The following is a 26028-nucleotide window of genomic DNA, read 5'->3' as shown; positions in this document are numbered from 1 at the left end:
GGCAGGCAGGCAGGCAGGCAGGCAGGCAGGCAGGCAGGCAGGCAGGCAGGCAGGCAGGCAGGCAGGCAGGCAGGCAGGCAGGCAGGCAGGCAGGCAGGCAGGCAGGCAGGCAGGCAGTGGCTTAATGAGGGGAATGGCCACTATAAGTGCTAGCGCCAGGGCATCTCCCAGGCCAGGGCCAGTCATCTCCCAGGTGCCCCGGGTGTGTCGAGCCGTGTGTATATTTTAAGCTTGGGAATCAGAAGTTCGCAGTAGTAAAGAATGACCCCAGTAAATAACAGAGGGTCTACGTTTATGCTGTAGCCGATCACTGGCAACAGCCGGGACAACCCCTACAAACGACAACCTCTGAAGGACACAAACTTAGAAATGCAAGAACAGCGACGACTAAAAACTACTCACGTAAGACGGGAACGAGAGTAGGAAAGACCTACTGTAGTCGACAGAGCAATTTTAAATGAAACAAAAATATGCACGTTTATCGGCCTGCCTTGTTAAGGTAAACTTAGTTACAAAAAAAAAAATTGACAGGATGGTTACCACTGCATAGCGCGAGCTTCAGCGACAACTGTTATGGTATTTGCACTTTAATATATGTCATGGTTATAGTGAACTAGATTATAGTTGTGGTAGAGAATGTGAGCGCAACCTCACTTCATAGACCATTTACAGCGCGCAGTTCTTCCGTTTAGACCAGACGGCGCCACAGGCGCGCTCGGAACACGATGCCATTACGGGCCTCGTAAGTCGCCGGTGTGTACGCAGGACGCCGCAGTGGAAATATCAATGGTGGCTCCTGTCTACGAAGATGTGAAAGGGTAGAGGAAATACGCGCGCTGTTGCGGATTGCAAGAATTGCGACAGAGGGTGGTTCCAGTTCTTTAGACGTCCGACAGGACGTCTAGCAGGACGTCTAGAAAGCCGTCTACATGTGCATATATTGGAACTTCTCTACTGCTCAAGCCGCCTCGCGGCATAAAAATCTAACTAAAGCTTATGGACAGTTATACTATAATTTTTCTTAAACTTAGCAACAACGATCATTAAAAACGTGTTTTCAAACAGTTTGCACATTTTTTGCTGCAATAACTTTGCGCGTAAATGGGACTGGTGGCTGCGGCTAGCGGTCAGTCTACTTGTAGCAGACGGGGCCGCTCTTCGAAGACGACGCTGAAGAGATATGCGAATATTCTTTTAATATATATGCTAATCTGTACATTCTCCTCGAACGTGCTCGTCCAGACGGCCCTGTAAACATAAGAAATAATTCGAAATACTGTAAAACACAAAATTAATATAAAGGTGATACGGCTACACTGCAACAGAAAAACAGATGCGTGCCTGTCTGCGTGCGCAGCACTCGGTGACGGCGAGAAACCGAAAGACAGCAGTGAGTTTTAATCCTGCACATACTAAAATCAATTCGGAACATGCCGGCACCATTAGATGTGTTTGTTCCGAGACTGTAGAGATAAAAATAATGTGCACGAAATAGCTGATTCAGCTAATACAGCAACAAAACACACACACACACACACACACACACACACACACACACACACACACACACACACACACACACACACACACACACACACACACACACACACACACACACACACACACACACACACACACACACACACACACACACACACACACACACACACACACACACACACACACACACACACACACACACACACACACACACACACACACACACACACACACACACACACACACACACACACACACACACACACACACACACACACACACACACACACACACACACACACACACACACACACACACACACACACACACACACACATTTCTATGCCCTTACGCCAGCCGTCTTGACGCCGGCGAGGAACCCAACGACAGCGATCCATAAAATCAAGGCGCTAAGACACGGCAACGTCAGATTATAAAGAGACCACGCAAACAGACCAACAGCGTCCGCTGCTGTAGCAAAGCTCTCAACCGCACGATTCTCTCCTGCGTGATTCAAATATATACACTGCTAGGAATCGCACGTCCACGAAGACTGCTTAATTATCCACTAGTTTGCGTACCAACTACCTTGACGGAATGACTCACATTTGAAGTACGGTGCCTACTCATACTCCGGCTACAGTCCGACGCTCGCGAAGAGCACGACGCGCTCATCCGCGTAGTACATAAGCTCCGCCATCTTTAGGCAGGAAGTTAGCCTGCATCGATGTTGACTTCGGCGAAGCAGACAGCTTCGTGAGAAATGGAACGCGTCCCAAGATGGCGACTGTCCGGCTAGAAATTAAGTAGCCGTCTACTCGGGGAGGTATTGGAACGCACCCCATATATGGCCTGGTCATTTCATGGGCCCACTCGCTGCTCGTCGGGGGGGAACGTCGGAGGGTCAGCTCAGCTTGTGCAAGTGCTCGAGGGGTGCGGAACGCTTGTCAACCACATTCGGTAATCGTTTTTCACCAGCAGTTCGTGGTTTAAGTGTGGCCTCTCTTCATCTTATTCTTTTTTTTTTCTTCTCATGCGGCGGTTGACTCGTACTCGTGCCTTTTTTGGTGTCCAACGATGGATTCTCGCAGCCCGTGGCATGCATCATAAAACACTTGAGTTTGTCCGCAGCCACCGCTCTCCTTCCCAGAAGCGCTGTGTTTGTTTCGATCCAGGAGTCTTATTCTCTGAGTGTTTGGTTGGGAAGCTTTCCCACGGTGCCGTATGGGCAGCTGGACATTCGGCGCAACTTACATGGCTTCTCCGTTACAGCTGGCTTCCTGTCGAGAAACACCGCCCTGCCTGGAAACTCGGTGCTTTCTTTTGCAGCTTGTTGGAGCTTTTTCTCCGCTTGTCTTAGTTCCGTTGTGTTTTCGATCCCCTTCTCCCGTTTCGTGTTTAGTAAGTGCGCAGCTGGGCCGCGCAGCCTGCCTTTAGGCTGCAGTCATCGTTTGGTTGTTTTCCGTGAGTCGTCGCCCCTGTGCCCTGGACGGGAAACTTGGAGAGGCCAGGGCAGGTACGAGGTTTCTGACACACCCTCATTCTAAACCCGTTCATATTTTCCTCCCTCGCCCTCGCCACCTGTGCCCTACCCAGCCCTCACAAAACTTTCTTGCGCTGTCCTCCTCCAGCCATGGTTTTCCTTTACTCCCTATGGAGGACATTCAGACCGCTTTTGAAACGAAAAGCTTCACTACGCTAGTCAACACCGCGCTTCACGCGAGCCGGCGTATGTCGGAGCACGAGTGACGTCAAGCGCCGCGCAGGTGATCGCTCCTCGCCGCTGCCGCAGCCGTCGCCTGACCTTTCGGCGCAGCCGCGCGATACTGCACATGTGCGTCACGGGCATGCGCAAGGAGGCTATGTAATGCGCTTGCCAGAGAATAGGCGTGCGCACTCGACATGGAATGGAAGGAGAGTGCGGCTGCTGCTAGACTACGCAGAAAAGCTGAGAAACTAAATTCGTCCGATCCAGAAGTACTCGCTTGGGAGTTGGCTGCACAACAGCGAACCATAGAGACAGCCGCTTGCTACTACTCTGATTACAGGGCTTTCTTTATGGCTGTAGAGAAACTGCAAGACAACGTGTCCAACAATAATAAATAAAGAAGTTTAATACTGTCGCTTCTGTATAATTCGTAAACATATGCCATTGAGTAACCAAGTTTACGCCTATAGATAAACAATGTATACAATACCAGCTAAGCTATGAAGCATAACCATGACGTCAAACCAAGCATAACTGAAGCTTTTCGCTTGTATATCCAGGCTTAATCAGAGCCAGGCCACTGCATAATTTTTTTTTCTACTCTTTCCATCCAGCAACCGCTCTACGCTACCAGACATCCCTCTGACCACGTCCGATGGCGCCTTTCCACAACACACTGGTCTCAAATTCTCTCGAAGGCGTTGCCAACGATCCATTCCCCCCCGGTCAACCCCGCGCTGCGATTCTCTGCGTCTAGCTGGCATTTCTCTTCTCTTTCACTCCTCGCCTCCCCTACCCCTGCAGCCTGGCGCAGTTGCGCTGATGCCGCTTAGCTCGGTGAACAGTTTGGTGGAGGTTGAGGACACCCTCAGAAAGGTTTGCCCTCGTGTTGGTGCCCATATTTGTATTCGGCCGAGTCGATTAAAAGTATTTAAAACAAGTGAGACAATATGGTCAAGGAATGTAGAGTTCCCTGGTCTTAAAATAATTAAAAAGTCATCAACATATCTAAAAACTTTAAAAACTGGCGCCCCTTGAAAAGTCTGTGCAAGAAGGCACACATCGGAGCTACACATGAGCCAATACAGATGCCTTTACGCTGCAGAAAAAACTGGTTGTCATGAGAGATAAAAGTTGCCTTCAAGCAGTATTCTAGTAATGTTAAAAAAATTATCTATCGAGATTCCAGGTGAGTTCTGGAAGGCCGCAGCCCCCGAGCCTTCAATCCTTTCCCTGACCGAAGCTAACAGCTCAGCATGTGGAACAGAATAAAACAAGTCTTGTATATCAATGGAAAAGGCTAAATCCATCCGATCGTTATTCTGCACATAATCGGCAACGAAAGTTGTACGAACGTTGTGTCTGTGACACGTCTGTACATGTATATTCAGCTGAGTGTGCTTTTTATACTCGTTTCTTGATTCACTTGTTCGCTTGCGGTCTTTGTGCCTTCTCTACGCTCGCGCTGGCCATTCCCTTCTCATACATCCCCTGTACTACAGCACGAATAAACAGTTGGCAGTAGCGCTCGTGGACGTCTTTTTGTGTTCCCTACTCCGTCCCTCGTCCGTTTTTTTGCGCTGCCTGCTAAGCAAGAAAGAAGATATAAGTGCGGATAAGGCACTTAAATAGAAGGGAAGCAAAAAAAGGAAAAAAAAGAAGCATTTAAAGTGCGCAGTGGTGCCCCGCGGAAGCGGCCATCGTAGCACATCGCGGATGCTATAACTATGCTAACTGTATGCCATAACTCTCTAATATTCCGGCTCTCGATGGTGCAAAATGACTCAACGAGAGGCAAAGAATAAATCGCCGCCTGGCGCGTGAAAACGGCTGGCGTGAATGCGGAGCGGTGAACGGTGGACGCGCGCTCGGAGATAATTTAAGATTGCTAACATCGGGTTTTGAGACGTGTACGTGGGAATTATAGAACTGGAGGCGCAATTTTTTGCGCTCTACATCAACTGTCAGCGATTGACATGCGGCTTGCATGCAATACAAGCTAGAAACGTTCTCGTTGCCGCATGAGTTTTATCTGCTGACGCTGCCGCCGTCTGCCGTTTTTTCCGTGCTCTTAAATTTTAATCACCGCGTGTTTAGATGTGAACATGGATTTTTAACCGTTTTTACTGGCGGAAAGCGAGAGCAATAAGAGATCGTCTGCCCAGCGCAATGTTTTCTCGGAGCAATCACGCCTTTCCTCTATCTCTTTGTTCGTATAAACGGTGATACGGGGCAAGTAATGAGAGCGAGGCCACTTTGACACTATTTTTTCGTTCCATTCTGTTCGGTTCTTACCGTCCCCCTGTCTGAGTACACGTTTCCAGTCACAGTGGAAGCATGGGGTAGGAGCGAAGTGCAAAAAGAACTATGACGAAATGGAGTTCGAGTAAACCTTTACCCCCTCACCCCCACCCCACCCTCCTCATCCATCTCTACGTGGATGAGAAATCACCATAAACGCAAGCCGTAAACATTCGAGTAAATACGGTACTTAATCCAAAGGCATACCGTCTCACCACGCCCCACGCTTCTGCTCCTTCTTAATTATCGCCTTTGAATTAGTGTAACTCCTCCTGGATAGGCAGCTATTTGCGGCACTCATGCCAAACATACTGTCCCTTTCGAAAGTCGAATTTGGCATGCTATTGTTTTTTTTAAGCGAAAAATACAACGCAAACTTATTCGGTATATCCAAAGAAATTTGTTCGAGAAGGTGTTGAAGGTCGCTGAGGCGTATTGTTGTGCTCGCGCTCCCTTCCTGCTGTTGAGTTCGGCGAAGTTAGACATGGAGGAGGATTCCCTGAAAACCACAGCGAAGGTGAATGAGCCCTCTGGAAGAAACGTGGCTGCAGGAACATCGGGCGCAGCGACGATAATAGCGTCCCCACGTGTTCGAACAAGTCATCGGTTGCAGCGACGATAACAGCGTCCCCACATGTTCGAACAGGTCATCGGGTGCAGCGACGATAATAGCGTCCGAACATGATCGAACAGGTGATCGGGTGCAGCGACGATAATAGCGTCCGAACATGATCGAACAGGTGATCGGGTGCAGCGACGATAATAGCGTCCGAACATGATCGAACAGGTGATCGGGTGCAGCGACGATAATAGCGTCCCCACGTGTTCGTTCCGGTCATCAGACGACGAAGTACAAGATCAGTGTTGCCCTCTTCAGTCACGCTGGGGTTGAACAATTGCCCGAGTGCCACGCCTTCGACAGAGGTTCCGCGTTCCGGTCATCAGTACAAGATCTTTCAACCCTTGCTGAGAGACAGCCTGCATTCCCGTGTCACGCAGGCGCCTTCCGGGTCCACATGGGCGCGGTCCGGACATACGTGCGCGCCCGCCTGGAGGCCGCGTGGACGACAACGTGACCGGGTCCTGTTCCCTTTCGCTCGACCGAGCTGCGAGAGAACATCAGGACCGCCCTGCAGCCGTGGATGGTACCATCAGTGCCATCATTTTTCGAAATGTATTCCCCAGCTAGGAATCTTGGGAATACGAAGGGTATTTAAAGAGCTGGTGGTTTGGTACCAAAGGAGAGCCCCCCTCTTGAGAGATACCCTTTGCTGGGAGAGACTCCCGACTGCTAAGAAGCTCCCTTTACTGAGAGGCACTCTCAGTTGCCCTTACTTGTGCATTATGTAAATAGTCTTTGTATAATGGAGTCCAAGTTTTCTTCCTCCGATCGTCCTCGTCTCTTCTCCTGCCCAGTCACGCTACCTGAATCCCAAGAGTATGCACTGCGGAGGAGCGTGTGTGCAATGACATAACGTTAAGGCCACTCGTTTTGAGGTCTTATTTTTTCGATAATCGGGAAGGGGGAGCGAAAGGGTAAAAATAAGGCGATATTTTTTGCGATGAACTTCTGGTACAAATCGGGTTATTCAGCAAAAGGTTCCACAGTTAGGGTTTTAGCAGGTCATTTTTCGTCGCACAAAACCATTTGCTTTAAGCGCTAGTTTCCATGTGGGATAAAAAATGCTGTACTTTATGCGCAATAAAGAATATGGAAATAGCATGCTGCATTTCAAACCTTCCATTAACTCAGATATATTTTCCCATTTATATTAACTATTTCCGCACGCACATTATCACTACTGCGCAAAACTTCTGCATATGTGAAACACCTATGTGCCTTTGTACAGTGCGACATTTATTCAAAGTCAATGCTACCATTTTAAACGCAGAATAGCCTGGGAAGACGGGACCGTTAACGTAGGTTGCGCTTGATACAGTGACGCCACTAAGACCTCTGGTCAGTACCCGCCTTCTGCTTCTGCTTCTGGCTTGCGAACTTGTCCTTAAATTGAGCCCTGTTGTAAACAAAAAGGCCTAAAAGAAGTTTGAAACCACGAGCTGACTTAAAACACTCCTCTGGATGTCCGCAAAACATGTCCGCTAATTCCTTGCGGTGTCTTCACCTTTGTCCACATGGAAACTAAGTTCCCTAGAGGGCTCATTTTCGAGTAAAATCGGGTTTTCTAAGAAATTTCCTTGGGGTGCAAAAATCAGGTAAGAACGGGTTTTACCCGGAAACATAGATAGATAGATAGATAGATAGATAGATAGATAGATAGATAGATAGATAGATAGATAGATAGATAGATAGATAGATAGACAGACAGACAGACAGACAGACAGACAGACAGACAGACAGACAGACAGACAGACAGACAGACAGACAGACAGACAGACAGATAGATAGATAGATAGATAGATAGATAGATAGATAGATAGATAGATAGATAGATAGATAGATAGATAGATAGATAGATAGATAGATAGATAGATAGATAGATAGATAGATAGATAGATAGATAGATAGATAGATAGATAGATAGATAGATAGATAGATAGATAGATAGATAGATAGATAGATAGATAGATAGATAGATAGATAGATAGATAGATAGATAGATAGATAGATAGATAGATAGATAGATAGATAGATAGATAGATAGATAGATAGATAGATAGATAGATAGATAGATAGATAGATAGATAGATAGATAGATAGATAGATAGATAGATAGATAGATAGATAGATAGATAGATAGATAGATAGATAGATAGATAGATAGATAGATAGATAGATAGATAGATAGATAGATAGATAGATAGATAGATAGATAGATAGATAGATAGATAGATAGATAGATAGGTAGGTAGATAGATGGATGGATGGATGGATGGATGGATGGATGGATGGATGGATGGATGGATGGATGGATGGATGGATGGATGGATGGATGGATGGATGGATGGATGGATGGATGGATGGATGGATGGATGGATGGATAGATAGATAGATAGATAGATAGATAGATAGATAGATAGATAGATAGATAGATAGATAGATAGATAGATAGATAGATAGATAGATAGATAGATAGATAGATAGATAGATAGATAGATAGATAGATAGATAGATAGATAGATAGATAGATAGATAGATAGATAGATAGGATTAGGGGGCTAAAAGGAGGAAGAGAGAAGGGGAAAAAGGCATAACACACACACACGCACAACGCTGTCACAATTTGTCACTCAATCCAGTCGCTCTCAAGTAGGCAAAGAGTGCCTTGTATGCCTTGATGGCAGTCGACTGCTGTGGCCATGGACCGAGGATCTTTTTCTCTGTTAATGGGCGAGGATCGAGGATCTTCACTGTGAGTGCCCTGCATTTGCGAGTGCAAGACATACACTGTGTTGTGCCCTGGACCGCCCGGAAACAAAGGTTCCTACATAACGGATCCGATCACAACGTGAAATAAATCGCATCAAGAAATAAAAAAAATCACTCCAATCAATGTTAATTTCTAGTGCTTTCTACACAATGAACCTTCTGGTCAGCCTGAGCCCGTAGTTCTTGTAAGTATACCGAAAAGCACCTGAAGGAGCTTACAATCAACTTTGTAAGAAAACATTACAGACACTCACAGAGCTCCAATAGCAAACCAAATAAATCGTCTTACACAAAACTGACAATGAGTTACCCGCTCAGGAAATGAAAACGAAAGGCCTATTCATGAGGAAACGAAGTTGAACATCACCTCATTTATTTTATTCACCACTTTCTTGGTTATCTCATACCGCACCATACTTCACTAAGCTCATCAAAAACAGAGCTACGCAATATTTTCTGGTTTCTTGGCGGCAATTTGGGAACACTCGAGGCTTGCTGCATTTTTTTTCTGTTTTTCGCAATAAACACCTGAATAATTTTTAGCAGTATCACGACGAAGCATGGCGGCGAATTGCGCACTATTTTTTTGCTGTTGGCAGGTTGTTTCATCGCTACAAGTGGCACTGAGCTCTGTACGGCGTTTTTTTCGGCAATCTCGTGACACTGCTAAAAAGTTGTTCGGGTACACCACTAAAAAGAAGCAAATAGGCAGTGCAAGGACAACTCTTAGTTACACGTGCATTCTTTCTATCAATTCGCATTTTTGTTCAAATCAAATCAAGGTTAATTGAGTCCAGAATTGATACAAGGTGTAAACTATACAGGCGAGAGTCCCAAAGTCAAACACCTGTATCGGTACCTTCGATAGATCAATACAAAATAAAGAATTAATAATAGCAAAATCAGCGCATTGGTTGCATCACAGAAGAATAAAGATATGAGTAATAACACGCAGAAACGCAAACTTCATAACGACCCTGGTAGTAAATTTACACTGAAGCAAAAAAAAAATACAAGTTTTGCAACAGAAAGACCTTCAGCTTATTCTTGGAAACATGAACAGATAAGGAGGTTTTTAATTAAAATGGCACTGTGTAACAAAACGAAATGGGGCCGCCGCGGTGGCTCAGTGGTTATAGCGCTCGGCTGCTGACCCGAAATACGCGGGTTCGACCCAGCCACGGCGGTCGAATTTCGATGAAGGCGAAATGCTCGACACCCGTGTACTGCGCCATGTCAGTGGACGTTTAAGAACCGCAGGTGGTCGAAATTTCCAGAGCCTTTCAATACAGCGTTCCTCATGGCCTGAGTCGCTTTGGTACGTTAAACCGAGTAAACCAATAAACGAATCACAGTGAAATGGCTGCAAAAAATGGCGTAATTTTTTCGTTATTAGTATAAATTTTCGTAACCAGAAAATTGCTTCTAGCTGTAGTTAGTCAACAAGCTGGGATTTATAGACTGGAAACGTAAGGTGTCATTTACTGGCTTCAAGAACATGATCCCAAGATCATACTGAAAAAGGCGGTGGAATGATAGGCCATTCAAGTCATGCAACAAGGAACGAGCATTACTTGAGAAAGAGAACCTGTTTTGTGGATGGCCTGGTTTTTTAAACGTTTTATAGACAAATTGGCGATGGTATTTGCCTAAGCAGCAATGCCGCAAGTGATGTGACTGTTGCGAATGCATAAGTACAAGGATAAAAGTACGTTGCAAGAAAAATGTGCACGAGCTTTAATGTGTGCTCCAATGCCGAACGCGTTTTTTTTTTTTTTCAGATGAGCGACGTGCGCGGTAAATTGAAGTCTTGAATCCTGAATGAGGCCGTAAAAGATGGCGTAATCATACGCCGGAATAATACTAGAACAAAAGGTTAAAACCAGTGCGCAAAATAGGAGCGTTATTTCAAGTGGCAGTGAAACACATAAACTAGTTAATCGAACGCAGTTTTGCAACCAATGAAGCTGCGTTTTCTAAAGATTTACGAAGTCTTTCTCTTCGCCGAGAATAATCGCCAGCCGGACCGGCGTAGCACGTAAATAGGACAGGCCATACATACTGCTAGCTGTGCGCTTCGAATCGGCCTCGGCCAGGTCATGCACGTGTTTTGGGCGGTGATTTTCTGCTTCAGCCTTCTCGCCTACGGCAGCGTCCGCATAAAGAAGCCGTTGCCGAGCGGTGCTCCCGTCGAGCATGTGGAAGCGCGGGGCGAAAGTAGATTCATACATGAAGGGAGACCGCTGTCGATGGCGATGATAGTTAATGTCGTTCTATTTGCCACAATACACTGGACGTTGCTACCTGCACGTTCACGCAGTCACTACCGGGGCTTTCGAAGTAGCTGCGTTCACCATCAGGGCGAACAACTATCAACGGAGTGACGGGGTCAAACACTTTTCACAAAACAGTTGGGAAACTAGAGTAACAACCAAGCTATCAGCATTCCTGAGTAACTTTTCTCCTGGGTCCGCTGTCCGCTCTAGAAAGCCAGCTATAGTAGGCCACGTCTTTTGTGATTGTGAGGCGCCGCGTTTTAGTGGTAGATTGTGCTGAAGAAGTACGGACCTTTGACAGCACGAAGAATCTGTTTCCTGGCTGTTGAGCGTGATGTAATGAAATAATCAAGTGCGACCAAGTGCTGAACTTCATAGCATTTGGCTGAACAGTATGGCTGCCCTATACTAGGACCAAGGGGCCCAGTCGGTGCATTGCTACACTGCATGCACCAAGAGTGTATGTCTTCAAGCAGCAGCACTGTGGCGCAGAACTATCGAGTCCGATAAACGGGCTTGAAAGGTTGAGAGTCCATTAGATATGGCTGTCTATCCGAGCGCATGGCAGCCATAAATATTTCATCATCCGTGTATGATTTGCACTTGCTGAAGTTGCTGTTGCTTTTTGCGCCCACGAGAAAACATTGCAATCGCTCTATCGGCGTGTTTTAAATGGGTTGAATGGCAGGGCAGCAAAGGCCTACTATTTTGAGGTTCATGCGATCAACACGCACGAATAGGATGAGAGGAGAAGCTTATGTACAAAAGTAAATACTTGCAATTTTAAGGCAGTTCGAAGGTTGAAACAAGCGATGCAAACTTCTATCTAAGCAGTGAGAGTACTTTAGAATACTTAGATTCAAAGGGGTGTTGACCACTGTCCGTAACAATCAGGAAGTCATCCACGTACCCAAAAGTATTAGGTGCCATCTGCACGCCGCGTGCTGCTATTGGCCGTGGTCAGCCGCTGTCACCGTAAACCGCTTATCGCTGGCCGTGCATTCATTTCCCAGAGGGCTTTAAGTACGTTGCATAGCATTCGTTGCTTGCTTACTTCCCCTAAAGCTCCTCAAACTTCAGGGTCTTAAAACTTCCCCGCCTCGCCCCTGCTCTAATGCTGCTACTAACGCTACGTAATCCATCAGCCCCTGGTGCCGAATGGCGTCCCTTGAAATTGACCTCCGAACAATTAGAAGCAATTTCAGTCCCCCTCCGGCCTATAATTATCGTGATTCGAATACGTGAGGGCAATTCCCGCCAGTGGTTAGAAGTACCATTCTCAAGCCTAACGAAAGCTAAAAAAAAAAAAAGCTGCGTCGGCCGGGAATCGAACCCGGGCCACCCGCGTGGCAGGCGAGTATTCTACCACTGAACCACCGACGCCGACAGCAGTGGGCGCCTAAGCGTATTCTATACATAGCGAGCGTTCTTTCGCAATATCTATACATATAGGTCAGCGCAGCGGCGAGCGCCGGCTGCGGAGGTGCGACTCTTTGTCCGGCGGCAACGGCTGCACCGACGCGTTCATTCAACGCAACCCGCCGGTAGCATATTACTCAAAGAACTCAACGCATTGTCCTGTGCCGCTGCATGTAGCATGAGAGAGGTAAAAAATAATACGTAACTGTGAGCAGCGCGCAGGTGTTATTGGTGTTTCGCCGTTAATCCTTACCCTTAATTCCGTACGTGCCAAGAAAAGGCACCATTGCACAGTGCAAGTTCTTCGCTGGCAAGAGACGCTTAGGCTTTGCTAGATAGTCGAGGGGTGATTTTATCACACTATATTTCATTGATCTATTATTTTGTTGTGTTCTCAGCGCCATGTTATTTTGTGCTTGCAGGGTCTTCAATACGAGTCGCCAGCAGGTATGTTCGATAGCAGAAAGCACCTGAAGTACCACGGGCCCCTCACAAAAAAAGAAAAAGTTCCACGTGGCTGATTGGCCGTATACTGTGGAAAATCAGCCCCTTCGTGCGGAGACGCAAAATTTCAATTAAAACAACCTAACTCTCGAAATGCACAGAAGAAAACAGGGATTTACCAGGTGGGCACGCTATGATGGAATCTGCTACCTAAGGGAAGGAACTGGAGAGTAGCATCCCTGTATTAACCGGCTTCTAATCACAGACCCCTATAACCCAGATAACAATCTGTCCTTTCAGAGGTTACTTTAATGTTCGTGCATAATGAAAGTGGTGCTTTCGATTCGATGTCTTGAAGCATGCAGTCACTCACCACATGAAAAAGAATAAAAAAAGATTTCAGGCACTGAGTTTCGTTCTTTATTTTTGTGAGGTGGACAAGAGGAGAAATCACCTAAAACATTATAGGGGTGTTACAGTTATGTAGTAAGCTTGAAAAAAAATCTCCCTGTAAGGACAATTGACTATAGTTTAGGGTTGCAAGCAGTCCTGACCAGGTAAGCATTCTTTTTAAGTGATTCCTGGAAGGCTAATTAACCAAGACATTCAGTTCAGTTCAGAACCCATTTATTGTTTAAACCGCCTCTCCTTAGAGTGCCGCTGCTTATTTTTAAAGTCTGGCAAAAGTTAGCGTGGACACCCTGTATACCAGCTGATCATTACTGTCGTCGACGCGTCGCTGGCAGCTCACCAGAACGAAATGCATTTCGCAGCGGACAAGGTCCAACAGAGGCGAATCGAACATGTTTTTCCTTGAGACCCTCCATATGTGTCGGAGGCCCCTAATGAGCGGGAAGTCCAGCGCGCACCAGTCGACGCGTTGAAGGTGCGGCTACGCAGCGCTGGAGCGTAGCACCACGACTCTGCTTCAACCCTTCGGCTTACAGCTAAGCGTGTCGCGCTACGGAGACTGAGTTACGGTTAATCAGCCAGCCATCAGTGGCCTCTCAAAGAAGGGGCGCGCCGGTTTCGCGCGTTTAAGGAGGCCGTATAGCTGGGCGTCCATACAATTCTTCCCTGCCTTTTCATGGTTTATTAACAAAAGAAACAGCAAACCCGAATGAGCTGAAAGGAGAAAAAAAACGAGCTCTTTGGTTCGCAGTAGACGGGAAAAGCGGTGCAAGGAATTTGGTGAAAAAGGTGACGGCAGCATGGGTGTCTTTATGAGCACTTTCGAGTTTTCACGCGCAGAGCAGTGGGGCAAATGGAAATGAACGCGGATGGCGTGGCATTATGCCTAATACTGTGCAACTGCAGTTCCATGATGTTCATTGGCCCTTAAAGTTATGCTATTTATGTCGCCCTGATTGGGTAGAGACAGAACTGCAATAACAGCAGGACAAAGGTAAAGATCGGACAAGCGTCGCCTTATAATCAAGGTTTATTAGGTCAAACTTTTCGTGGAAACATTTGTTTTTTATAGGCCAAAGTCGAGGGATCAGCTGTAGTTGAAGACTCCGGGCTGAGAATTTCAGAGCTTCCGTGGATGGCACCGAGATAACCAATGACCTCACAGCCTCATAACTGGCAAGGCGGATGGTATAACGATTCGAGCATTGGCTATGTTAACCTCTGGGAGTGCGTAAAACCACCACAAAAACGCGCCACTTTCGCACCACGGCTGCCCTAGTGCCGAGTTTGATTGAAAAGAATTGTCGCCGACAAGCATACGCGTGACCGTTCGGGCAAGACAAGCGCTCTCCGCAATCAGAGTGGATGTTCGGGTGAGTTTGTATGTCAAGATGAAACATTTAGCGCCTGCAAACCAGGACGAACATGAAGAAGACCACAAGTGCGCTAACTTTCAGCTGGTGCTTATTCATTGCGTGAACCGCTTTTTATACACGATGAGTGCTAGGAAAGACAGAAAAACAAGACCTGCCAGATTACGTAACTGTCATTTTGGAAAATTGTCAAAAACGTGTCACAAAGGTGTCGATAAGCCTCGCTATTATTGGTCGGCCGTGGCCGGCGGCCATATTGCTTTTTTGCGTCATGGGCGGCTGCAGATGACGTAACGGATGTGGCAGAAGTGATAACGTTGCGCACCTAATTATGCAGCCGCTATTTGACAGTTTTTTGTCACAGTTTTCAGGCCGTCAATTTGACTGTTGCCTTTGTGACAGAAAGTAGCGGCGGTGTGCGCGGCGATACGACTCAGGCGGCTGCGCTGGCGCGAGCAACGGCGAAGGAGGGCGCACGAAGACGCGTTTGACTTTCCGGACGAGCTGTTTCGACGCCTTTTTCGACTCGAGAAGCAGACTATGGAGTGGCTATGCGACGAACTCGCCGATGAACTGGGAGGTTTGCGTGCGAGTGCGCTGTCGGTGCGGCGGCAGGTGCTGTGTGCACTGCGGTTCTTTGTTACCGGCGGCTTTCTAGCTGCCGTTGGTAACGAGGCGCACGTGGGCATCGCACAACCGACGGTGAGCAAATGCGTGCGGAAGGTATTGCAGGCAATCTGCTAACTTAGCGTGCAGAGTGGGTGGGTTCCCGCGGCTGCTTTCGTGCAAAGCGGCTGGACGTTTTACCGCCGTCAGCGCACTCCCGCGGCAGCAAAAGTTACCCACCAGCCAATTTATTAGCAGAACTTCGCACACTTTTTGTTTTGCTTAATATTTTCGGACTTTAAACACAATGTTATGGCAAAATAAAATATTAGTTATTTTCATCGTTGCTTATTTATTATTTCTTTTTAAAAAATTTAGCAGACGGCCCCTCGAATGCTCTTGGGGCGCCGCCCTGCTCTAATTGGCTGATTCCTCTTTGCGTCATGTGGTGAAGTCTCATCGTGTCGTCATTTTGACGTCACTGTCAATAACTTGTGACAGAATTTGTCACAGTTGCGTAATCTGGCCCCTGGGCCCGGATTACGGAACTCGCTCTAAAGTTGTAGAGCGTGACGTTAAAATGACGACAGCATGACGACAAGGCGAAACGTCAACGCGTGACGAAACGCGGAATCAACCAATGGCTAGAAGGGTGCCGCCCCGAAGCGTTTATTTGCACAAGAGGCCTATTTGCACGGCAAGAGGCCGTATGCTAACTTTTTTATAAGAACACGCAGTGAATAAAATAAATATAGTTTTATTCTTTCAAAAAATATATTTCATTTTCACTGACATGAAGCAAAACAAGAACATTCACTTTTGCAAATAAATACTTTCGTGGGTAACTTTTGTTGCAATGAGGGCGCGCTGGCAGATGTAAACAATGAACATGGCGGCCTTCAAGAAAACAGCTGATCCCACGGCTAGTTCCTGCTTTTTTACGCGTCGTCTGAAATCAGGGTTCTATTTGGTTGTCCAAAGTGCGCGGATAACAATTATCGAAGCCAGTGAAGGTCACGGGCCTCCAGAAAGGAACCTGCACGAAACGTCGGGCCCGAAAATCGACGAAGACAACTTGAGGTAAGTCTGTGTTATTGGTTTAAAGATGCCACATGCCAAGCATATGATTTGGGTTCTGTTTCTTTTGCTTTAGTAAATACAAGACGTCCACGAAGCACGGCTTGTTGGATAAAATCAACTTTTTTGGCTTCATAAACGTCTGGCACAAATGATTCAGTTGGGAAGGAGCAAGAACCAAGCAAGGCGGTTGGGCGCACGCTAACAACCTTGCTTGTTTTCGGTCGTTCTTGGCTGTGCTATAAGTTTTCTGCAGCGCAGCACACGCATATGTTCCTGCAAAACATATTAGCCCGAACTCAGAGCAAAGGTTTTTCCCTGTTATTCCCTGCTTTCGAAAAGCAGAACAGAAACTATTGCCTGTTTGTTTTCCCCGCCGTGTTCGCTGCTGTAATTATCTGCGCGGAAATTATAGTCTCGAAATGGCGCCAACACGGAGAATGTCGAGTGAGCAAGAGCTAATCATAGTGGAGTTCATGGAGAGCCATCCGCTCTTGGCTCGAGGTTCTGCCGACCTAACAAACTCATACACAGCTGTTGAAAAACGCGAGCTGTGGAACCAGCTCGCGTCGATTCTCAACAACGAGGGGCCGGTCGTTTATAAACATGATGTCTGTACCTAGCGCCTTACAAGCACTGTTTTTTTATCTGTTAGTTAGTTTAGTCTCGGAGGAGGTGCAGGAATGCATAAACTAGTGATTGCGCATTACTGATTGCTTTTCTTTTGCTAGTGCTCTTTTAGTTTCATGGTTTGCCAGTACCAATCAGCCGCACCTTTTGCCCTGTTACAGCAGAGGAGATGAACGGGGAGCCTCAGCAAGTTGTCGACAAGACACACTGAGCCCCACAGACCGTTAGTTGGCTTGCCATTATTCAAGCATCGTACTACCCTTTCTCGCTGCTGCTTGAAAGTAATAGCACTATCCTTGCTGGCAGCGTTAGCGGCAGTAGCCGAATAACTGCAGTGATTTTGCACTATCCACAAAACTGTCACTCTCTGGCTTTGCCACGCTGTGCAGAATGTTTATTTCTCTTCCAGTAAGGCTGCGATATCTCCTAGTAGTCTAGCAGAAGTGCACATAAAATATGCTACAATAATGCGACCCGAGATTGCTGTCCTGTCTATTTATGTCAAGACCTCTAACACATTGTGCCAAATGCTTTGCTTATTCCACCACATGACGCATTGCGTGATGAGCACATTTTCTTTCCCGACAGCTACACCGGTGCCCTCACCGCAGCCCTCACCTCAGCCCTCACAGCAGCACACACCTGCACACACTGCAGCCCTCACCACGTGCCACGCCTAGCCTTCTTGGGAAGCGACGGCGAGACGATAAGGCCAATGAGGTGCTGCGCCAGACGCTGCATGAATCGCGTCGTTTGGCAGACCTTACTGAGACCCGCAACCGCCAGGACGCTGCGTTTCAGCAGAGCATGCTGGAGGCGTGTCCTCACTGCGCACACTGCACTTAGCAGATCATCTCTGCCATGTGCTTTGGCATAATTTTTTTATTTCTTGCAAGCTCTGCAGGCCCAGACGCTTCACACACTTTATTTTCTTCCAGTTACGTATTTTAAGCACTGCCAGGTGTGGAAGCCTCATATACTGTTTTTATTTTCCACTTCTTTCAATTGTTTACCTGCAGCTGTGGCAGCTGCACAAGGTGCAATTTCTAGTGCTTGTTTTCTTTCATTTGCAATATATGGGGCAAAGGGTTCTGAAGTGACTGTAGCTATGAGGGGCATCATAATATGGGGATTTTGGATAAATTTTGAACGCTTTGATTTTGTGTCTGTTAAGTTTGTTCGCATGTTACTGAATCGTTTTTTTTTTCGCATTACTTTTCCTGCTTTTCCGTACAGTGTTCATTGTGTGTATTGTAACATGTTCTATCCTCAAGAGACTCGAGTAAAAATGAGGCTTGCCAGCATTCGTACAAAGTCACTTCTGAACTGGTGTTGAATGAGGCAAAAAAAAAATATTTGGGGGATGCTTGAGCTCCGCCTTTAAAGGTATGATGCAACAATGTTAATGGCTCTCGTTTGTGGGTGGGTCCCTTTACAACTTTGAACGCAGCCATGTTGGCATCATCGTCTGTGATACTAGTGTGTCTTGTACACGTAACATGGTTTTATAGTCCAGTAAAATCTACGAAGAGCAATGTCTTGTGTAGCATTTGCTGTACATTCCACCAGCTATGTAATGTGTTTCAGCAAAGTGCAAACCAGGGCTACATCGGGCCTACAAGTATGCACAACATGCCAAACGTGTAATTACTAGCATTCACGCTTGCAGTCAAGATGAAGATTTTTTTTTTAAGGGCAAACAGCGCGTAAGACTGAGACGGAAAGCAAAGAAAACAGGACGAGCGCTCATCCTGTGTTGCCTCTGCTTTCCGGCTATTTCGCACTGTTCTCCCTTAAAAACGTACAGCCAACTCGCCCGTTTGCCACAGTGTAAGTACAACTTTTTTTGTGGAATCTCTGCGCAGCACTCGACAAGGCATATGCGAATCACTGTTGATGCTACATGCTTTTCTTTCCCTGCTGTGTTCTACAGTTGGGAAACTAGTATCAACGGCTGTGGCAAAAAAAAATTATTGTGACTAATGAATAAATGTGGTGCGAAAAGAAACGCTTTACTGGTGCCTTGCAGACTCCACACTACACTTTTTCCTCGCGCACATTCATCAAACACGTAGTGACCGCAAGCAACCGTATGGCTAAATGGGCAGGTTGGCGTAAGCAACGGTGAAAGACGGTGTACAAGGATGCATTCCACTTTTTGGACGAGCTGTTTCGGCGTGTATTTCGGCTTTAGAAGGAGAAAGTACAGTAGCTAAGCGGCAAGCTTGCTGATGCACTGAAAGGCATATTGGTGAACACTGGCGGTGGAGCAGCAGCCGGTGTGTGCACTTCATATCTTGCCACTGTAGGCTTTCAAGCACACGTAAGAAAAAGTATTTTATAAATGCTGGAATGTGGCTACCTGCGGCCAGGGGCATCATATCACACAGGGGCTCACGCACTAACAGAGGGCAATGGCACTGCCCGTGGCAAGAGTGGCTGCGACAACTCGCCACGCCAGCACGCTGGGTCATTGCAGCCACAGCTGCCAGATGATGTAGAGCTTACTGCCGGTGGTGGTGCTGCTGCTGGTGTTGCCGCTGCTGTTGCCACTGCCGCTGTCTGCAGGGGTGCGTGCCTCTGCGGACGAGTTGTGCCAAAGAGGCCAATGATACGGTCTCGCATGGCTCTACCACGCAGGTAGGTCATGCGGGATCCTGTCCCCGCCAAGTACCCGGCAAGCAGAGGTGGCCCATTGTTACCAGGCTCATCGGTAGTAGGGTCTTCGTCTGCTCCCAGGGCTTCCTCTAGACAGATGTCGTGCAACGCAGCACACGCTGCAGTAATTACCACCGTCCGCTCCGGCTCGTAGTGGAGTGTCCGGTACCTTTGAAGGCACCGGAAGCGGCTTTTCAGAACTCCAATGCAGTGTTCCACAACACATCGCATTGAGGCGTGTGCTGCGTTGTACTGCCCTTCTGCAGTGTTTGCATCAGGATGCCCTGACACTGGTGTGAGCAGTTGCGGCTCCAGTGGATATCCGCTGTGTCCTGCACGACCAAAATTTGCAGTGAAGTGTGTTGTTGCCTCTGTAATAAATGATTCATACCAAGCAGCTCAAAACCAGTATGCTGAACTAGAATTCATAGGCATGCAGAAGAATCATGGCTAAGGGGTACCTCTGTAAGCACAGCCTTCTAGGTTAATGATGTACTGTGATATCTTACACAACACTAGCGATGTACACACCTCTTCTGTTTTGGTGTTTTACGCCGGAAATACGCTTAACTTTTTAACAATATGTCTTGTGCCTCTGCTTCGGTAGTAACAGTAAATACACAAAACTAAATACGATACATCATACTGTTACATGTCATCCATGTTATTACCCGCCTAATTTAGGTATGAGCCACTGCGAAGTACTGTAGCTTAATATATGCTGTCGAAGTGGCCCGATGATCAACAGGCTGCATGCTTGCCCAGAAGAAACTCTCCATCCTCCAGCAGCCCGCGCTCCACCTTCCGACGCAGCCATGAATAACGCCAAGAAAAGGCATCGTGACAAGACCCCGGGCAGTGAGTGTCGGCAGCAAGGATCTTCATATTTGCGTCGCATATTTGCGAGAAACACAGGAAGACAATGTTAGTCGTGAACTTCCTTTGCCGAGGTTGAGGCTTTCGAACACATGCGGTCAGAAAACCAGTCTACTCACGATCATGGTGTTCGGCGCGTAGTATCCTTTGCGGCTCCATAATGCTGCCCTGTTTGCTGGGTCTCCCCGCGGCGCTTTGATGGCAATCAGCGTGCCGTTGACGCAGCCGACGACGCCGGGGATGGAGCCGCGACGAAGGAAGGTCGCCTTCGCTGCCGCCTTTTCCTCGGGGTGCACCGGGAAACGCACCCATCCCTTCTGTGCGCCGACTTTTCATATGGCCTCAGCCACACGCCGCACGCACTTCCTGGCCGTCGGTTGTGCGAGGCCGACGGTCTGCCCGTTGCCGACGCACACTTGAAAGCCCCCGGAGGCAAAAAAACGGAGAGCGCACAGCACCTGCCGCCGCACCGACAAAGCGCTCGTCCGTACGCCTCGCAGTTCGTCGGCAAGTTCGGCGCACCACCACTCCACTTTCTCCTTATCGAGTCGAAATAACCGACGGAACAGCTCGTCCGGCAAGTCATCCGCGTCCTCGTACACCGTCCTTAGTCGTTGCTGACGCCGACGTTTCCGCCTCCGCCACCAATAGATAGCAGACGCCACCGCCGCCGCCATTTTTTCTCTAAAACTCAGTACACCGACTCTTCGCGCTCGCAAAAACAGTCTAAAACCGCGGGCATAATTGGTGTGCAACGTCATGGGTTTTTTCTCGTCCGTGACGCCATTGCAGCTTCCCGTGACGCAACTTTTCAAAATCGCGCCGGCGACCAATAGGAGCGGGCATTTTAGAGCGTTCTCAATTGTAGAGTGGTCAGACCGAGTTTCGTAATCCGGGCACAGTTATTGCCCGGCAAATCTCCACAAAACAAACAGCTTACCGTTAATTATCACCCTCAAGAAAAACAAGCTCTTTCCCGGAGAGCGATATCCCCTACAAAAATTTCTTTAGAGAGCCTACAGACTGTCTATATACATTTGTCTATAAAGTCTATAGACGCTCTATGGACAAACTTATAGAGAACTGTCTATAGGCAATACAAATCGTATAGGCAGTCTATAGACAATCTATATATTTATGGCAACACACTTTTAGTAGACTTTTGTCTATAGAGAATTTATAGACTAACCCCCGTATTCAAGAATGTTCCTTATCTTAACACGAAAGTCGCTCTTTTGAAAGTAGCTGTTAAGAATGAGGATAACAAAAGTACGACGACCATGTATTTCAGAAACGCCCCTTATGCTGTCTCAAAGCGACCTTTCAAAAGGAGCACTTGTCTGGTTAAGAAAGTAGCTGGGAGCGAGGTTATGAAATTTTACGTTCATCGGCTCAAAGAATACACATGTGTTATGTCGTTTATGTAAGAATAGCGGTTAACAAAATGCAAAAGAGCAATTTTGAAACAGTCTTGCAGCCAGCAGTATATCTTTAGCTGCTGCCATAGGCGTCTTTTTCTTTTGGTCTGGCCACCATCACAAGCCGTCAATATAGCGCCACTGGCTGCCTCTACCGTCCATGTCTTTTGATTTTTTGTTTGATAGCCTTCACACGTGCTTTTTTCCTTCTGTGTTTTTTTTTCGTCAAGCCGCTCTGTTTGTAATTTATTACAATTTTTTAAAGCCGAAAACGGAGAAAAATTAATTTTACGGAGACAGAGCGCGCAATCCTTATAGAGCTTGTGAATGAACACAAGCCAATAATTGAAAACAAAAAAAAACTGATGCTGTCAGCACGGGCAGGAAGAAGGCAGCTTGGCTCGCGATCGAGCATGAATTCAACTGCCGGCACGGCGTATCAAAGCGCAACGAAAAAACAACTGAAGAAATGCTGGGACAACCTCAAGGAGAAGTCGAGAAAGGAAAAGGCTGCCGATTCTCGTGAGGTTTTTCGCACAGGTATGCTTGCACGCTCTCATTTTGTTTTAAAACGCATGAAACGGCAGATGAAGGACGCGAGTGGCTACAAGAGCTAGCGACGAGTGCTGTTATGAGCACAGCTCTGCTTATCTGGCCTTCAGAATTCAGAAGTGATGGGCGCTCAAGATCCTGCTCGCATCTGCCGTCAGATGTGTCCTTCGTGGTTGCCGCTTTATCAAGTCTGATCGCTGTGGTCTCCACGCATGTGCCGAATATTGCCCTGCTGATCATCGTATCACGTACACGAGAGGTCGCCACCATATGAAAGGCCGTTGCGCGTGTGTTAAAGGCGTAAGCTCCCGTTTTTTTTCTTGACAGGCTGCGATCTGTTGTGACCGAGATCAGAGGCCAGTAGATGAGTCGGCATATATGAAAAGACAGGATACAAAATTTGTAAGCGCAATGTTAAGACCTGAACAAGTTTGGTGCATGTTCGTCGTGTCTGGCAGTGGCCAGGTACGACGGGTATTAACGGAAGCGGTACAGCGGTACAGGTACACGCAGTAGTGGTGACGATGTTTGCTTAGATTTTATGAACGGCGTGTGGCTGAGGCAGAACCAATGAAAACAGCGTAAGGAATTCATTACCACATTAACACGTTGTTATGCGTTTAACTACTCCCATACCGGGTCCAGAAGGATTGCTATGGTGAACATCTATGATTGTATTTCTGTCCTGTGTATTTTGACACCCCTTTGTACTTACCAACGCAGGAGGTCCTGGTTCAGTTTATCACAGTGGGACCTCCTTCTGTACAATTTGCTTCTGACTGTGCATCCAAGAAACTGATAAATCTACATTGATTTAACGAATTTAAACAGCGTTTTGGCCAGTGAATGTTTTTCAGTGCTGCTACTGCCTAAACAATGAAACACGTAGCTGTACATGAAACATTGCAATCACATTACTGGACTGACGTGAATGTATTTGTGTCAAAATGTTTGTGGCATATGATGCCATGAGTTTGCTAAGCTTGTAAAACATGCACTGTGCCAGGTGGTGGGAGCCCGCAACGCAGCGAAATGACCGATGAGCTGCAACGACTTGGGGCCGTGGCGTCTCACATGAATGTGAGAGTGGGCAACTGCTACGACAGTGACCGTGGACGGCATGGCACCGACCTTCGTAACAGCGGCAGCTTAACCCCTGCTGTCATGGCCCTCTTACAAGCGACCCAAGAGGCAAATGGTAAGCTTTTTGTGTGGTCCTTCTGGAGCTGCATGGTCCCCCTTTTCACTTCATTCCAAAATGCGCACCCTTCAAACATTATGGGTTCGAGCCCCTGTCACAATGTCAGAGCACACCACTGACATCTACAAAACATTTTGGTCAGCGCATCTCCACATTGACCTGATGCTAAAAAAGCCTGCAACATGCATGAGAGGACAATGGTAGTAATGAGCTCTGAAGGCACTACAGGTTTGAACGGAAATTGTACAGAGAGACATTGGGGTCGGGAGGATGTTTTCTTGGGTGTTATGAAAGGTTTGCCATATCAGTCGCAGCATAATTTGGTGGGGTGAACATCTGTGATCGCATTTTTGTCCTGCATATTTTGAAACGCCTTTGTTTTTACTACTACAGGAGGTCTTGATGCAGTCTATCCCAGTAGGACCTTCCTCTGTATAACCTGCTTGTGACTGTACATCCAACTAACTAATAAAATTTGCATCCATTCATTGATTAAATTTTGAACTAACGTTTAACAAATGGAAACAGTATTTAGGCCAGTCACCATTATTATTGCTACTTCCAGAGAAAGGGTGCATATGGCTGCACACGACACATTGCTGTCACATCACTGGATTCTGGCGAATGGCTGTCTGTCACATTTTGTCGTATATGTTGCCGAGAGAATGCTGATCTTGAAAAACGTGCATTGTTCCAGGTGGTGGGAGCCCAATCAGGAGCCAGATGACAGATGAGCTGCAACGGGTTGGTGCTGTGGCTGGTCACATGAATGCAAGAGTCGTGAACATCTACGATAGCGACCATGGTCGACACAGCACTGACCCTTGCAGCAGTGACAGTTGCACCCCTGCTGTAGCAGCCCTACTGCAAGAGACACAAGATGCTAATGGTATGATTTTTGTGCGTTTCTTCCTAAACTTGGCTGACAACTTATTCTCTTCATCTAAAAAAAAAAAACTGCCCTTCATGCAGTATGGTTCTTAGCTTCTATCACATTGCCGAAGCACACCTGTGGCAAGAACAAAAAATGTTGGTCAGTGTGCCTCCACATCAACTTGTTGCTAAAAAAACCTACCACACGACACGAGTACCTTGTGTACTGCTCGTGTAGTGGCTAGGAGATACGAGTGTCTCCAAGCCATGCAGCATAAACATTGTCAGTTATGCCATGCCAGGCTGTTTAACCAGCGAGCAGCATGCAAGCCGATACTTCGGGCATTATGCTCATGTATGCAGACAGTGTAATGGGTGTGCTTATGACATGTGATGAACAGCTGTTTTGCTATATAACTTCCGGTGGTCATATTTTGCATTTATTTGCTGTCTAGTGGATTATCATACCAGTTCGACGCTTTTTCTAGGAGTATAGGTTCGAGTTAGATCGAAAATTCCTTTTTTCACGTCCCTCAGTTTTACTGCCATGTTTAGTTTTCACGGTTCTATATCTAGTTTTTTTTTCTTTTTTGCTTGCATGCTGTTAGAAGTACGGAAAGCTGAGCAAGTTGGTTAATTACTACTATACGTGCGTAATAAATCACCAGTTGAAAGTCAGCGCTCGTGTCGTCGTGTTTGTTCCGTCCTCGTGTTTTTCCGCGCTGTTTTACCATGGATGCTGTTAGAGCACAGCAAATTATTAGCAGTCCTGTCTTCCCTCTTTTTCAGCAGTTGTACTTGTCGCATACCCGTTTCTATGGGTTGCTATTTTCTAGCATTCCACTTTTAATTGGTATTTGTGTTATGATACAATGATGGCTAATATCTTTGCAGAAGCTGACTGGCAAGAGCACCAGTTCAGCCCAGATGACTTCGCGGATGCAGCACGTGAGCCAAGTTTGCAGCCTGCACAAAGTCAAGAACCATCAGGCGATCCTGCAACTCACGCATCATGCTTGCGTGCAAGTGGTGCTGCTGCAGAACCCCCAGCTGTAGTCCCACGACCACGCAAGCGCAAAAGCACTGCTTTTGGCGAAGAAAATAAGGAAAATGGCGAAGAAGAAAATAAGCGCAAAAAAGAACACCTTTTGCGAATGAGGTTGTTGCGAGCGCAACTGGAGCAACAAAAGCAACAGAAGCAGCTTTTGGAGGTGAATTTAAATATAAAGAATGCCAAACTAGACCTTCTCTACACAAAAACTGCCCTGTTGAAGGAAGAGCAATTCCAATAAACAGTTTATTGCTTTAGTCTGT

At 46.9% G+C, this 26028-nt stretch overlaps 2 protein-coding genes and 1 non-coding gene across 3 annotated transcripts; 1 reads left to right on the top strand and 2 right to left on the bottom strand.

Moving 5' to 3' along the window:
• Positions 1-12488: 12488 nt before the first annotated feature.
• On the bottom strand, positions 12489-12559 carry TRNAG-GCC (transfer RNA glycine (anticodon GCC)). The gene has a single exon. It is a non-coding gene; the product is annotated as a tRNA-Gly (tRNA).
• A 4793-nt stretch (positions 12560-17352) lies between these two features.
• Positions 17353-21170, bottom strand: LOC144130207 (uncharacterized). Its single transcript, XM_077664191.1, has 2 exons — positions 20790-21170; positions 17353-20126 (listed from the first exon to the last, which is right to left on the bottom strand). The coding sequence occupies exons 1-2, from the start codon at positions 21004-21006 to the stop codon at positions 19531-19533; spliced, it is 813 nt and encodes a 270-aa protein (XP_077520317.1). The 5' UTR covers positions 21007-21170; the 3' UTR covers positions 17353-19530.
• A 1302-nt stretch (positions 21171-22472) lies between these two features.
• Positions 22473-25770, top strand: LOC144129614 (uncharacterized). The gene is made up of 4 exons (XM_077663735.1): positions 22473-22628; positions 23647-23838; positions 24539-24741; positions 25609-25770. The coding sequence occupies exons 1-4, from the start codon at positions 22502-22504 to the stop codon at positions 25768-25770; spliced, it is 684 nt and encodes a 227-aa protein (XP_077519861.1). The 5' UTR covers positions 22473-22501.
• Positions 25771-26028: the final 258 nt, after the last annotated feature.

The sequence above is a fragment of the Amblyomma americanum genome, chromosome 4, assembly GCF_052857255.1.
Source record: "Amblyomma americanum isolate KBUSLIRL-KWMA chromosome 4, ASM5285725v1, whole genome shotgun sequence".
Classification (NCBI taxonomy): Eukaryota; Metazoa; Arthropoda; class Arachnida; order Ixodida; family Ixodidae; genus Amblyomma; species Amblyomma americanum.
The sequence above is the reverse complement of the archived record's forward strand: the minus strand, read 5'-3'. Positions and strand labels throughout refer to the sequence as shown.